The 15186-nt window shown below is 31.4% G+C and overlaps 1 protein-coding gene across 1 annotated transcript in view; it reads left to right on the forward strand.

Moving 5' to 3' along the window:
• LOC150078817 (chloride channel protein C-like) overlaps window positions 1-2662 on the forward strand; it is a 111003-nt gene extending 108341 nt beyond the window's left edge. Inside the window, exon 17 of the mRNA XM_090382926.1 lies at window positions 2282-2662. Within this exon, the coding sequence (XP_090239052.1) occupies window positions 2282-2530 (249 nt within the window). The 3' untranslated portion in view covers window positions 2531-2662. The remainder of the gene's footprint in view (window positions 1-2281) is intronic.
• Window positions 2663-15186: the final 12524 nt, after the last annotated feature.

A 15186-nucleotide genomic window follows, 5' to 3' on the forward strand; every position in this document is an offset into this window, starting at 1 on the left:
TTTCCTATGCATGCTAGAGAGGCAACAGGAGAAAGCAGTACTCTTAATCTGATTATCAGTGTGACCCTTCATGTATTAAGAAGCTGCAAGTAACAGACCCACTAGGTGGCAGTGATCATAATGTATTGATGTGAAATTTATCGGCAAGGGCTTTTGCTTAGGTGACTACAGTGGTCTCAGAGACAGTTTTTAAATTCTATGCTGTGGAATCAGCTGAAGAAGTTACCAAGAGCAAATTCTGATGGGATGCATTCAGGGATATTATCGTAGAAGCTAATAGGCTTTTTATATCAACTAAGAGGTACAGGCATACACTTAAATGAATGGCAAATGAACTAATGAGATTGTGGCAGCAAAGAAAAGTGCTTGGGATGCATACAAATGATCAGGTGGTATAGACACCTATAGTGGATATAAACTAGTTTGCAATCAAGTCAAAGGAGGTTAGACAAGCTGTGGCAGATTACACAAAGTCTCTGGCAAAGAAAAGCAGCAAAGACTTATTTATGTAAACAGTAGGAGGGGGTTGAATCACGTTCGGGCACTTGATGGCTGTGAGTTAACTGTTGATGACTGTGCTCGGGTTGCAGACAAATTGAATAGGTATTTTACATTCACATGAGGAATTCTTTAGGGGAGGGCATGTCAGAAGTTTATCAAACTCTAACGAGGAACTAAATGACTTTGTGGAAAGTGGAAGAGAAATTGTTGAAGATGGATGTAAAAAGGGCACCTGAGGTGGATCAGATCTGTCCAATTATATTAAGGGAAGCAGCAAAGGAGACAACCAACCCTTTAGCCATAATTACAAGAGCATCTTTCGATTCAGTGGTGTTTTGTATGGACTGGAGATGTGTAAATGTATCCCCAATTCACAAAGGGGAGGACATAAGTAATTACAGATTTGATAGATTACTATGATGCAGTGACCAAGGAACTGGATGGAAAAAGTGATTTTGATATCATATACTTGGATTTCAGGAAGGCTTTTTAATACTGTTGTTGCACATAAAAGACTGCTTTATAAACTGGATAAATGTGGCATTAAGGGTTGGTTAAGTGGAAGAAGACAGTGGGTATCAATGGACACTGCTCTTCATGGACTAATGTTATTAGTGGAATCCCCAGGGTTCAGCGCTGGGCCCATTGTTGTTTTTAATATTTATTAATGAAGGTATATAAGGCTTAATATCCAAGTTTGCAGATGATACAAAGGTTGGCAGGGCGATTAACAACGAGTCGGGGTGAGCTACTACAATCAGATCCAGGAAAATTTGGTTGATGGGCTGAGAAATATCAGTTGAAGTTTAACATTGACAAATGCAAAGGTACTGCATATGGGTAGCAGTAATCCCAGTAACTTAACAACTGTGTGGTACTACACTCAGGGTAGTGGAAAATGAAAATACCTGGGAGTAATTATGCAGTCAGATATGAAATTCTCTGAGTAGTGCAGACATGCTGCCAGCACAGCTCATGGGATTTTGTCAATGATAAACAGAAAATTTGCTGGCAGGGATAAGGAGGTAATTATCCCTTTGTACAAGGACATGGCTAGTCTGCACTTGAGTATTGTATACCAGTCTGGAGGCCTCACTTTAGGAGGGATGTAGATCTGCTGGAATTGGTGCAGAGAAGGGCAACCAGATTGGTGAAGGAAACAAAAGGGTGCTCTTACCTAGAATGTCTTCAGTTCTTCAAATTGCAGCATCTAGAGACTAGGCACCTGCAAGATCTGATTAAGGTGTTTAAAGCCTTGAATGAATTGAGCAAACTGAATGTTAATGGCATTCATCCTCTCGCTCAGACTACACACAAGGGGGCATAAATTCAAGTTGAGAAAGGATGGTTGCAGGATAGATTGGTAGTTTGCCTTTAGCTAGCAGATGTTTGATTGTTGGAACAGGCTTCCATCTGTTGCACGAGTGGATGGTTTGAAGAAATTCAAGGAACTAGACATTTTTGTTGGAGGGTATGTTTTTTTTTTTTTTCCTTGCAAGAAAGCAAGCTTATGTTGCTTGCTTTCTTGCCATTACTATTACTACCTGAGTTGTTTTTCTAAAATCCATGCAGCATTGGTTAACTAAGATTTGAGTAGTAAGTATTACTTTAATGTTAATAGAGAGATTTAATAATAGTAATTATATTTTTTTTGTTTCTTTAATAAAATGTAACCATTCTTTAATAAGGTATCCTGCATTATATATACAGTATTAGAATTATCTTTTGAAAATACATTATTCAACATTTATTATAGTCACGTTTCTGCTTATTCTTTTAGCTTCCCTATGCCAATCAATCAGCAGTTTGTGTCCATAAGGATTTTTCTCTCCATAGGACATACATTATTTTCCGCTCTCTGGGGCTCAGACATCTAGTAGTAATCGATAGAAGAAACCAAGTAGTTGGAATGATTACCAGGAAAGATTTAATGGGATATAGACTAGAGGAAAAGTTAGCCTCTGTTCTAAATCAAAGGTTCCTAGGAACTGTAGACAGAGATATTGATAGTCCAAGTTCTTCAGAGTAATGAGGATATAGCATGTGTTTGATTTAACTTGCAAAAATGATTTGGATAACCATGATTTTATAGGCCAAGTTATTTTTGACTAATCATGATTTTATAGTATTATCACTGCTGTACAGTCATAAAATTTATGTAGTCGTATCTGTTGATCTTTAACTCTGTGTTCAGTTGGCTAGAGGATAACTTGGTCTCTATTCTAAATCGAAAGTTCCTAGGAATTGTAGAGAGATTGATTGAACTAGTGCAAAAGATTTGGATAATCATGATTATATAAGCTAATTTATTTTTGCCTAATCACAATTTTATAGGCTAACATATATTTGGCTAATCATGATTTTACAGGCCAGTTTATTTTTGACAAATCACAATTTTATAGTATTATACCTCTGTACAGTTTTAAAATTTATATATCATATATGTTGATCTTAATGTTCAGTTCAGTTAACTCAATTCCAAAGTAGTATTTCTTGTGATTATTATGCATCATGTGAAAAGTTGTGGGTATACGACTGTGATTTTAAAAATACTGTTTTGGATGGAAATTGTTAAATAGGTGCCCTTGTGCCAGCAAACCACCATAAAAACAACAACAAATAGTTAAAAAAAACTGTTTTTATAAATTCGTTAGTCTTTATTTTTGATTTATTTGTCCCATTCTGGGCATGCATTTTTTTTCCCCCCTGCACTGCACAAAATAGCAAGCAAAGGAGTTTTTCTATATTTATAGTTAAGAACAGAGATAATCATAATAAAAGCTCTGAGTTAAGAAAAAAATTAAATTAATTAGTGGGATTAATTACATCATGGGTAATTTTTAAAAAGGACAGTGAATCTAATTAATTGTAGACAATTTTAGATATATATTTTTCTTTTCCCCATAGATTACACATCATATGGATTTTGTGTATAATTTTGTTCTTGTACATAATGTTAAATGCATTAATAACTCAATCGTGTATATTAGATTTTTTTGATTTTTTTTTTTTATTATAGTCAAGATTTTATAAATTAATTGCAGCATTTGGTGACTGTATTTAAAAGAGCAAAATTCTACACTCCTACCAATAAATATGTACATTTTACTGCTGCCTTTGATAAAATAAGAACATTGTGTGAGTGTAATAGCCTGTAAATTCTGACCTTGCTGTTATGCCATCCTACTATCTATCATTCATTCCAGACACACCTAGTTCCTGTTTGATTTGTTTTCATTATAAGCTAATTTGTACATTTGTGAATAAATACAAATTAGCTTACAATGCTTATCATACTGGTAATAAGCATTATGATTCTTAACATAATCATGTTAGTAAACGTGTTCTGGTCAGAGTGATGCATTGGATGAAATCAATTGTTCAGGTTTCCCAGCAAATTAGTATCTGATTACTATTCTGCACTGTAAATTGGCAGTTTTCTTCACTGGACATTTGTTTAGTTAGCAGACCCCAAGTGTACACAATAACAGTGGTAACATTGCCTATAAAATATAAGCAATAATACCAATTTCTGGAGAACTTCTGGTAAGAGAGAATCTTTTATTGCACCACCTTCAATTTTAAGTGGTTACATGATTGTATAGTGTTGCGTGTGCCTTCACGGCCAAAAAGCCAGGTGAATGCTGTTTTTTTTTTAAGCATATATCTTATAAGAAATGAAGTTTTTACAATATTTTTAAAGCATTTTCCATATTTTCTTATGTATATATGTTGAGATTTCTGGTGTTAAAATCAGGGGGGAAAGCTGTAGGATGTTGATTAATGCAGGAATTATGAATGATAGACTGTTTCTTAGTAAGTAGATAAATTACTAAAATTACAAAATATTGTTATTAAAAATCAGAAAAAGTAATATAATAGTTCTTGCTGTTTAATTTTGTAAATATTAGGGTAGTGTAAATCAGCATATTTTGTTATGCACTTTATTTGTAATGTTTCCTATAATTTTCAGACTATTTTATTTTTTTTATGTATAAAATAAGCAATAATATCAGTGCTGTCTGGTGCCAAATTATTATGGAAGAATTTCCAGAAATTTGTATTTAAACTGAATAATGATGTATGACCATCGTTCATAAAAGACAAATACTTTATGTAGTAAATGTTACTGTATTAACAAATAGATACATACAGTTAGGGAAAAATAATATAATGGATATATTATGAATACCAGTAAAAGAATTTTAAAGGAACTTTTTCATTAAAATTTTACTTTAAATGACAAGGTTATTATTTAACCATGAAATATCAATATAAAGTATACCGAGTATAAAAGCATAAAGGTGTAGAGGCAAAGGGTGATAAATGTGACAATTAAGAATGTATGCTGATTTTGAAAGAATATTTTGGAACGCACGAACAAATTACATGCATGTGCTTGCTGAGATTGTCACCTCTGCTAGTTTGCATATTTGAAGAGTGAAAACTTTGCAAAATAAGATGGAAACCACTAACAGAAAATGATAAACTTAGAAACATTAATCATCTCTCTTATCAGTTATTTAGGAAATCTTGATTAGTGTGAAACCATACTTAATAAAACTAAATTCTAGTCAAACAAATTCTCAAAAATTATATAAAGGATTTTATCTGCCAGGAGATGGGCTACATCTTGCTACAAACTACAATGCCCTAGTTAATGAAAAAAAAGGATGTTGCCCCATTTCAATAACACCTTACCATAAGACAATTGGATGAGCTAGGAGCTGTGGTTATGCACTTCAGTTACAGTTCCTAATTTGGTATAGTATTACTATACCAAATTAGGAACTGAAAAAAGAAAACTTTGAAATAAACTGTTAAATACCCCCAGATGGCACCCTCTTTATGGAAACTTCGGTTAAAAATATTGTAACAAAAATATCTTGTTATAAAGAACTATCTGTGGAGATGGAGGAATGAAATAAATAAACTTGCAATAAAACAAACAGAACCTGGTATTAAAACCAGCCTAGCTAGAATGCCTGGAACTAATCTTTAAATTGAAAAAAATAATAAAAATGAAATAAAACAAATAAATCTGCAATGAAAGATTGAAACATATATAATATATTGAAAACAGCCTAGCTATAATTTTTTTTTTTTTTTTTTATATAATTGGGTATTTGGTTTTCTCTCCGGCTTCTCATCATCAATGATAGTAGATGGCTCTCTGTTTTCTAACTTCTTCACTAATGCCGGTTCCCCCCTCCCCCCAAGGTTCAGTTCTTTCTCCCTCTCTTTTCCTCTGGTATATTAATGACCTTCTTCCACTGAATCCTGTTCTTAGTTTTGCTGACAAGAACACATTGCATTCCACCTTCCAGTTTGAGAAATATTGCCCTGCACAAACAGTTAACTTCTTGAATATTCTGCACCACATCCTTAAATTCCAATCTGCAAGTAATTTTTCAGTGGGGTATAGAAAACTTAAACTTCAATCCTTCTAAAACTCAGTCCTGTCATTCACAAAAAGGAGTCTACTGCACCTTTGCTCACATTCAAATTTCTAGAGAATATCACATATCTCTATTAGAAATTAAATTACCCTGACCCCCTCCCTAATGTCAACAAGTATCTTCTGCCTTCTCAACCTTAAACCCATGCATGGTTGTGTTCAGGGTATTTGTTAAAAAAAAAAACTGCATTTCATATTAGTGTCCATTATACATCAGGATACCATACTGAAGAAACTGCAAATAATAGCCCTTGGTGATTAAGGAAAAATGTGAGCAAGTATTGCCAGTGCTGAAAGAGCACTGATGTTTCAACTCTTAATGGTGGCACTATGATCTATTTCCAGGAACAACTTGCTGCAGGAAATTGATTTCCTCTTTCCGATAATATAAATGATGTTATAATGTCTATGCACACATTATTCTGGTCATCTAAAGTATTTGAGCACTGTGTTTCAATGTAGTTCTGAATAATGCATCATCATCAGCCATTTTCAATCCACTGCAGGATGAAGGCCTCTCCATCAACTTTCCAGTTCCTTCTGTTTTGTGCAGTGGCCATCCATTACTACACATAAACTCATGAATTTCATCTGTCCATCTCCATCGTTATCTTCCAGGTTTTCTTCTAGCTTCTCTTGGGTACCATTCTGTTATTCTCTTAGTCCATCTGTCATGTCTTCGAGCTGTGTGTCCTGCCCAAGACCATTTTAGTTCTTTAGTTTTGATAAGAATGTCCTTTACTTGAGTTTGCTGCCTAATCCATGTGTTTCTCTTCTTATCTAACAGTCTGATTCCCAATATAATTTGTTCCATTCTTTGCTGTGTAGTTCTCAGCTTCTCTTCCATTCTTTTGAGTGCCCAAGTTTCACTTCCATAAGTCATGGTGGGTAGTATACATTGGTTCATTATTTTACGTTTCAGACAAATTGGGATATTGCTCCTCAGTATATTTCCTTTATCATTATTACAGCCAACGACTTGTCCCAGATAAGTATGACTCCACCTTTTCAATTACTGCTCCTTCAATCATTATATCCCTTTCTATGGCATACTTGTTCATCATTACTTTTGTTTTAGCCATATTCATAATTAGTCCAAAATCCTTACTAACTCTGCATAACTGATTAAGATTTTCCTCTTAATTCTTTGGGATCATGGCTTGTGACTACAATGTCATCTGCAAAATGTAAATGGTTTAGGTACTCTAATGCATCGATGGTATCAACACTGAAATTCAGTACTTTCACTATCTCACCAATATTACATGGAAATTTTCCCCACACTAAGTTTTTCACCTTCATGTCATGGTGTGCTTATCCAGATTGTGTGGAAGACTACCCAATGCATCAGCTACTTTGGAGTCTGCCAGTTCTTGTGTTCCTATTATGTCTCTACAGGTATGAATTTCATGTGCTCATTTCTACGTTGTATGGGTAAAAAAATTCCATGCTACTGTGATTTTAAAGGATAAATTAATTACCAATGGCTTCTTTACTCTTTCTTAGGTGACATACACAAAGGAACTTAAAAAAGAATGATTGCAGCATAGATATGCAAAAATTTGTAAATTTAAAAATTGGATTGAACAAAGGGTCACATTTAGTATTTTTTCTTTTGCTGATGCTGCATCATTTTCCAGTAGTAATAATAATATTTAACTCCATTCATTCTTAACACAGCACTAATCACCATGAATGCTGAAAACCATTATGAATGATGTCCATAAATATGTTGCCTCAGCTATTATAGCACATACCTGCTTTTTTATTTCTTAATGTTCATGTAACTTACTCAGTCACATACTTGCATAGTAGCATCCAGACTATTTAGAGTTGTGCAAAGGATAGTTGAACTCTTCCCAGTTGCAACAGATTGAATCAATCCTAATTGAATCAATAAGGATAACTTTCAGTATGTAGGGAAATTATTTTTGTACTGTTCATGAATTCATATTTGTATATGATGTATGGGTAAAACTTTTGCCCCTGAGAATGTCTTAACAGTTACTTTAATAAGTCACAGGCAGAATTATAGAAGTTATTAAACTGAGGGTTATTTTTGGAGGTAAATTTAATTAGTTTGAATTACATTCAGTAATAATTGATTTTAATGAATTATTTTGATACTGATTTTGCATTACTATTATGATAAAAAAAAAAAAAAAGTTATGTTGAGCAAGGGTGAGAATCTCATTTAGACTATCTATTGGATTGGCTAGATTAGTGATACTTCACATTGTTCCAAATTTTTCATAAAAGTTACTGTTCCTAGTTGATAAATAATAAAAAAAAAAATTATATATAAGTGAGGAAAAAAATAATGAAAGAAAGTGAGGGAGAAGAGTGTGATAGAAAGGGAAATAGATGATAACTAATAAAATATAATAAATAATTACAAAATAAGGATATTGCTATGCAACTTACAAAACTAGCCTCTCATCAGGTGCCAAAAGTCAACATTGCAAGCAAAATAGCAACATGCCTTCATTTCTAATGTTCTGTTTTTGGTTGCAATCCTCGCCACTGACACCTGATGAGAGGCTGGTTTTGTAAGTTGCATAGCAACATCCTTATTTTGTCATTATTTATTTATTTATTATTCATAAGAAATGAACCATAAATTTTTGCATTCTTGTGTGTTATATATCTATCTCACAATATACCAGTAACCTAGTAATTCTCTTAAACATTCACATAGCAATTAAGCTTATAGCAAATCTTCAGTTACTTTTATATAAAAAAAAAAAAAGAAAAGAAAATCAAGTGAATACTCCTGTTTAATCCAGTGTTATTGCATTTGTAAATAATATACTTACTATATAAAGACCTTGAATGTATGTCTGGTGGATATATATTTTTCTAAACAATATAATATGCTGTACAGCAAATGTAGAAAACTTTTGCCCCTGAGAATGTCTTAACAGTTACTTTAATCAGTCACAGGCAGAATTATAGAAGTTATTAAATTGAGGGTTATTTTTGGAGGTAAATTTAATTAATGTTCGAATTACATTCAGTAATAATTGATTTTAATGAATTATTTTGATACTGATTTTAAAAATGTTTAAATTTCAACTAATGTAATTATATTGCAAAATGTTTTTAAAATGATGCAGGATCAACTTTGATATTTTAACCTATAGATTTTTATTTTTGATTGTATATATTTTATAAATATTTAATAAATGTTAATTATTGAACACAGTCTTTCTCTCATTTGCTGAAAAATATAAATAAGAATCTTTTTCTTATATAAGGCTTCTGTTTTCTTCTGAAAAGAAAAGAGTAGTTTTGGTGTCATGTTATCATTTATTAGATAGTATGAATCAGAGCTGTAATGCTCAATACATTCTACATTGATATTAATATTTGTAAAATAATAAGAGGAGTTTACCTCAATATAATATGTAGAACACTTCCGTATGATACTCTCCAGAAATTAAATCGAAAAACTTACATTAGAGTAACAAATAATTAAAAATCAATTTAACGCAATTAAAAATATCAAAAAGAATCTAAGGAAAATATTCAAAACGATTTTCCTTCCTCAGGAAAAAGGAAGGAAAATCGTTTTGAATATTTTCCTTACGCAATTAAAAATATCAAAAAGAATCTAAGGAAAATATTCAAAACGATTTTCCTTCCTCAGGAAAAAGGAAGGAAAATCGTTTTGAATATTTTCCTTAGATTCTTTTTGATATTTTTAATTGCGTTAAATTGATTTTTAATTTGTTACTCTAATTTAAGTTTTTCGATTTAATTTCTGGAGAGTATCATACGGAAGTGTTCTACATATTATATTGAGGTAAACTCCTCTTATTATTTTACCATTACATTTATGAAAAACAACTTATTTGATTCAGTTTATCAAAATATATAAAATTGCAATTAATAGTTACATCAGTACACAGAATTAATCTGATGAGGAATCAAAAAACTAAAAATATTTATCATGAAATATGGTTTTATTTTCTAACTGTACAATATACATAACAAACATTTAAAATTTACACCTAATACACATAATAGCCATTTTTTTTATTAGACCATTTAGAAGGAGAATCATAGCTAAAGTTCCATTTCCACAATATATATGCACTGTGCAATAGAACTTGAAGTACAAAGAATAATTAAAAAGAAGGCAAAAAACCTTAATCATTTGTATAAGAATGATTTATTCTAAAGCTATTTCTTGCATAAAAAGAGTAATAAAATACTGACAGATGCTTTTCTAAGATCTATAAGTAGTGTACAAAATCTGCATTTCAGATTTGTTTCACTAAAAATCTTCATTAACTACTTGCTGACTGCATTTTTCTGAGTACGTCATGTAAAAAGATATTAAAATAATAATTATCAAAGCTTTATTTTTAAAAATTCTCTTATGTCTGAGATAACAATTGATTTGACATCTTGTGAAAAGTATGGATTTCAAAGTGAAAATTATAGAGATTTATTTTGCACATTTGACTCTTCTTATTCAGTTTTAATAAAGCATTTAAGTAGCCTTTCAAATAATGATTATTGCATGACTTCAGATTCATTTTAAGTATCACAAACTTGAAGTTGAAATGACAGGTAATGTTGATGAATCAATTGCATCATGTAAGCTGAGGACTAGATTCTGAAAACAAATTCTCACCATCTTGGCATGATGTACCCAGTATCAAAATTGATATTGGGCTTCGCATGAAGAGAACAGAGGTAACTGAAATATACTGACGCCCTCTTTGAAATGAGGTATGAATTTGAATAGAATTATTGTTATTTAAATTATGTGCATAACCCTAAGGATAAAATTACATTTTGATAGGTTCATTTACCATTCTATCTGCACATCACTTGCAAATGATGAATAGCCTCTCTTTGGAAACTTCAATGTATTGAATTTCAGTTTTGCAAATTTGAGAAATTTTATCTTTAATTGCAAGTCTGGCTTGCTTGCTGTTTCTTTTTCTTTTTTTTTTTTTTGTAATATAAATTCATTTTGTAATATCTCTATATTTAAGCACACTTTGAAAGTCATCTTCACTTGATGTAATAGCACTGATACACAAGTTGTCCAAGAAAGAAGAATCCTATTTTAACAGTTGTGTTGAAACTGCTTACATATATTGTTCAAAACAACAGCTTGCTGTGCATGTCAGAATGAAAAGCAAATCTCAGTTCTGTATCACTGGATCCTTCTGAATTATGTAGAAACTGTTAGTGACCAAATACAAAGCATGAAATATTTCTAAAATCTCATGTTAGACATCATTAATACTGACCAGAACTATGTTTTTTTACAGGTGCCACATTCCATATCAGTTTTACATTAACACTGATACAGAATAATTTGCATGTTGATATAAGTCATTCCCCCATTGAATCAACATATTATTCCTTACTGAAGCAACAAAGGATGCCCTGTGCACAAATTTATTAGGATGGAAAAGAAGAGTTTAATATATTGTGTGAAAGACATTATACAGAATCTTAATCAAATACGTATGTAATGAAGGGAAGGCACTCTTTGAACAAGATAAAAGTTTAGTACTATATTTTTGGTACAATAATATAATTAACTACACATAGCTGATTACTGTACTATGTGATCCCATCATCATGCCAAAACAACGTTATGGATGTTAATCTAAAAATTAAATGGAAATTAGAAATTTAAATGCTTAAGATAAGTTAAATCATTAATGAAACATAAACAAGTTTTGTTGCATAGGAGAAAAAAAAAACAATCTCAACCTGTTATATTTGAATGAAAACTATATGGAAATATAAAAGGTTAAATTGTTAAGAAAAAAAAAGTTACCAACTAGACACTACTAAGTCAAAAAACAAACTACAAAAATGGAAAAGCCAACTATAGTGCACCTGGTTATTAGATTACATTGTAATGTCATAACCAGGTGTGCTATATCTGTTAGTGACCAAATACAAAGCATGAAATAGTAGAGAGTTTAACAGATGCCAATACCAGCATGAAAGTAACTTTGAAAAAACCAGAGGAGTGATTGCACCTGTCAGCCATTGTTGGGCTTACAAAAACTAAAATTTTCTAGAATTCAGATTGATGTCTGATAAAATTGAACCAAATGATACATAGAGGATACTGTTATGCCAAAAAAAAAAAAGTAATGACAATTTTTTTTATATATAATTCTTATTTTATTTTCAACAATTTCACTTTCTTTTTTAAAAAATACAAGAATAAAATTAATTCAAATATATTTGTGTAAAAAAGGTTTTATAAAATTTCACAAAGAAACTCTTCAAAGGGTTAATACAAAGATTGGAAAATATGCCAGATATGCAGACAGTGGCACAGAAAAAAAATTTAATTAACAGGCAAAGATTAGCATTTAAATAATATTAGAATTCTAAAAATATAAATATGATAGAAGAGTAAATAGATAAAGGAGTTTATTTTTATAATTCTAGAATTATACTGTGTCTGCATATCCTATATCCTTACAATATCATATTCTCAACAATCTTTGTATTATACTTCAATATTATCAAGTACTTATCAAATCTTATAAGGCGAGTGTAATTATTGTTTTCATAACATCATCCACCCTATTAGAGTTGGAGAAGGATGTTCCGTGGTGGTTTTCCATGGAATCTAGTTTTCCATAATGACCACTCTTATACTACATGAATATTAAGATAGTATCTATCTTTTCATGTGGTATAAGAGTGGTCATTATAGAAAACTAGATATCATATCATTCACCCTGTTGTTTTTAATCCAAGGCCATCATTTAGTAAGTTCTAATCTCATAACCATGTACAGTCAAGCCTGCCTAGTAACATTGTAGTGCTCCAAGGCTTAATTTCAAACCTGAATTATACCAAGTTTTGTAATCCAAGATTTTTTATTTAAGAACAGTAGATTACAATTATAATAATAATTTTTAATGTTTCGTTAAATATAATAATGAAATAATTCTTCATGATGCTTCTTACAGCTGATTACTGTACTAGGTATAGAGAATCGTATATTTTTGGCAATACTATGGTAACAAACTAAATATTTGTCAAGGGTGTAAAGTGTCTTTCCTTTTACATACATACTTTAAAAGCTGACAGTTACTCCACTCTGACAAAAACTGCAACTCTATACCAAAATTTACGGATTATAAATTTTGATTATTCTTTTTTTCAGATACTCTGGATAATAAACTTTAAAGGATGCATAATTCTTAGAAGTTCTAAGACTTCATAAATTATCATTCCAAATACAATCTATCTTACAGTGGATATATGATCAGTATAAATCAGATTTAGATCTTATACTTTCAATGATTTCTTATACATTTAAATATTTATTACATTAGAGTCCAGTTATGGGCTTAACTTACATATAGGCCAGTAGGAGTTTTAAAAGAAAAGAAACCCATCAACCCGAACTAACAAAACAATACCATCTTATAAAAATCACTATCAATTACATTCATAGTTGTCAGTTGCTGGTTTAACAAACTGAGACTTGAAGCAAAAAACTGTATTTGGTGGGACCTTCATTTCTTTCTCTATTATAGCTACTTGCATCTCTTCCAAGATTACAATTGGGCTAGCTGTGGTCCTGGCATAGCATACAGAGACAAATATAACTGCTGTGTCAGTATATTAAGTGCCAAAAACAGTTGCATTGAATTGTTCTATTGGAGTATAAAAAGGAATTTTAACACTTGAACCTGAACTTTTAATGCATTGATTAATATACAGTAGAACATTGGTTATCCAGAATAATTTTTTTCCGGATAACTTTTTTTTTTTTATTGATGGTAGTACAGTAAGCGCTGGTTATAGTGATCACATTTGCAAATTGAATTTTGATTATAATAAGCGAAAGATCGCATTTACTACCCATTTATAGCAGATTGTACAAACAAAGAGTGCAATAAACTGTAAACTGCAAATTGTTTTAGTTTTATGGTTGTGATCTTCAGAAATGTGCTTTAAAAAACTATCACAGCGACTGTGTTTTCTCAGAAACCATGAGCGAATTTCAGATTAGTTTAGCTCCAGATTCGGTAAGAATAATATTGGCCCAAAACTGTGCGATTTACTATTTTTCTCAGTTTTTTTTACAGAAAAATGTGAACGAAAAGAACATGTAGTTTTAGTATTGCAACAAAAAAAAAAATGGAAATTAATAGAATTTAGAAAAAGGTGAAAATATAGGAAATCTCTCCAAAGAGTTTAATGTGGGGACTTCAACAATTTATGGCGCTTCCATAGCCAGGAGCAGTAGTGCGTAGCATACGCCTCTTGATTAGACTGGGGTTCGAGCCCGTGATCCACCAAATACGGAGGATGCAGAAAGGTCAGGGAATGACCATTGCATATCCCTGGAGCAATATGGCCTTAGTTGCTAATGCTCCTAAAAAAAAACCAAATGACAATAACAATCAATGACATCAAGAAAAATTCCAATGCTATAACAGAATTTATGTCGATTATGGATAGTGAAGGAGGATCTAGCAGGAAAAAAGATTGTCGAAACCTGAAAATGCTACTTTAGAGATTGCACTTTATTTTTTTTTTATTGTTTTCTTCAGAAGTGAAGTTTAGGTGAACCAGTGTCTGGCCCAATGTTGTGTGAAAAAGCATTGGATTTTAATCAAAAATTAAGAAGTAATGAAAATTTTCATGCAAGCACAGGTTGGCTGAAAAATTTTAAACTGAGACACTGTATATGTGAACTAGATATTCAAGGTGATAAATTTTCTGAAAACGAATTGGCAGTGGTGGCCTTTAAAAGGAAGTTCGCTTCAGTTAAGCAAGTTATGAGAGAGAAAACATTTATGTTGATGTGACAGGTTTATTATGGAAAGAAATTACCAAGAAAAACTCTAGCCACTAAAAGAGAAATGCTTGCACCAAATTTTAAGATGAATTACAATTGCTATGTGTGCAAATGCCATTGGGATGCACAGATTGTCTGTGCTCGTTATTGGCAAGTTGAAAAAACCGAGAGCATTTAAAAATCTTTCTAATTTTCATGTTTTGTATAAAAAATAAAAGATGCTTGGTTGGATGTTTCTGTTTTCCAAGGTTAGTTTATAATTTTTATTTATTTAATCTTATTTAATTAAATTTATTTCATCAAATATTAGATTAGATTAGATTAAATTTATTTAATCTTACCAGAAAAATTAATCGGGAAAATATGGCTATCCGGAAGAGGTCTGATATCAGTTATTCTGGATAGCTGATGCTCT

This window comes from Mastigoproctus giganteus, chromosome 10 (assembly GCF_048544385.1).
Source record: "Mastigoproctus giganteus isolate SK-2022 chromosome 10, ASM4854438v1, whole genome shotgun sequence".
In the NCBI taxonomy this organism is placed as follows: domain Eukaryota; kingdom Metazoa; phylum Arthropoda; class Arachnida; order Uropygi; family Thelyphonidae; genus Mastigoproctus; species Mastigoproctus giganteus.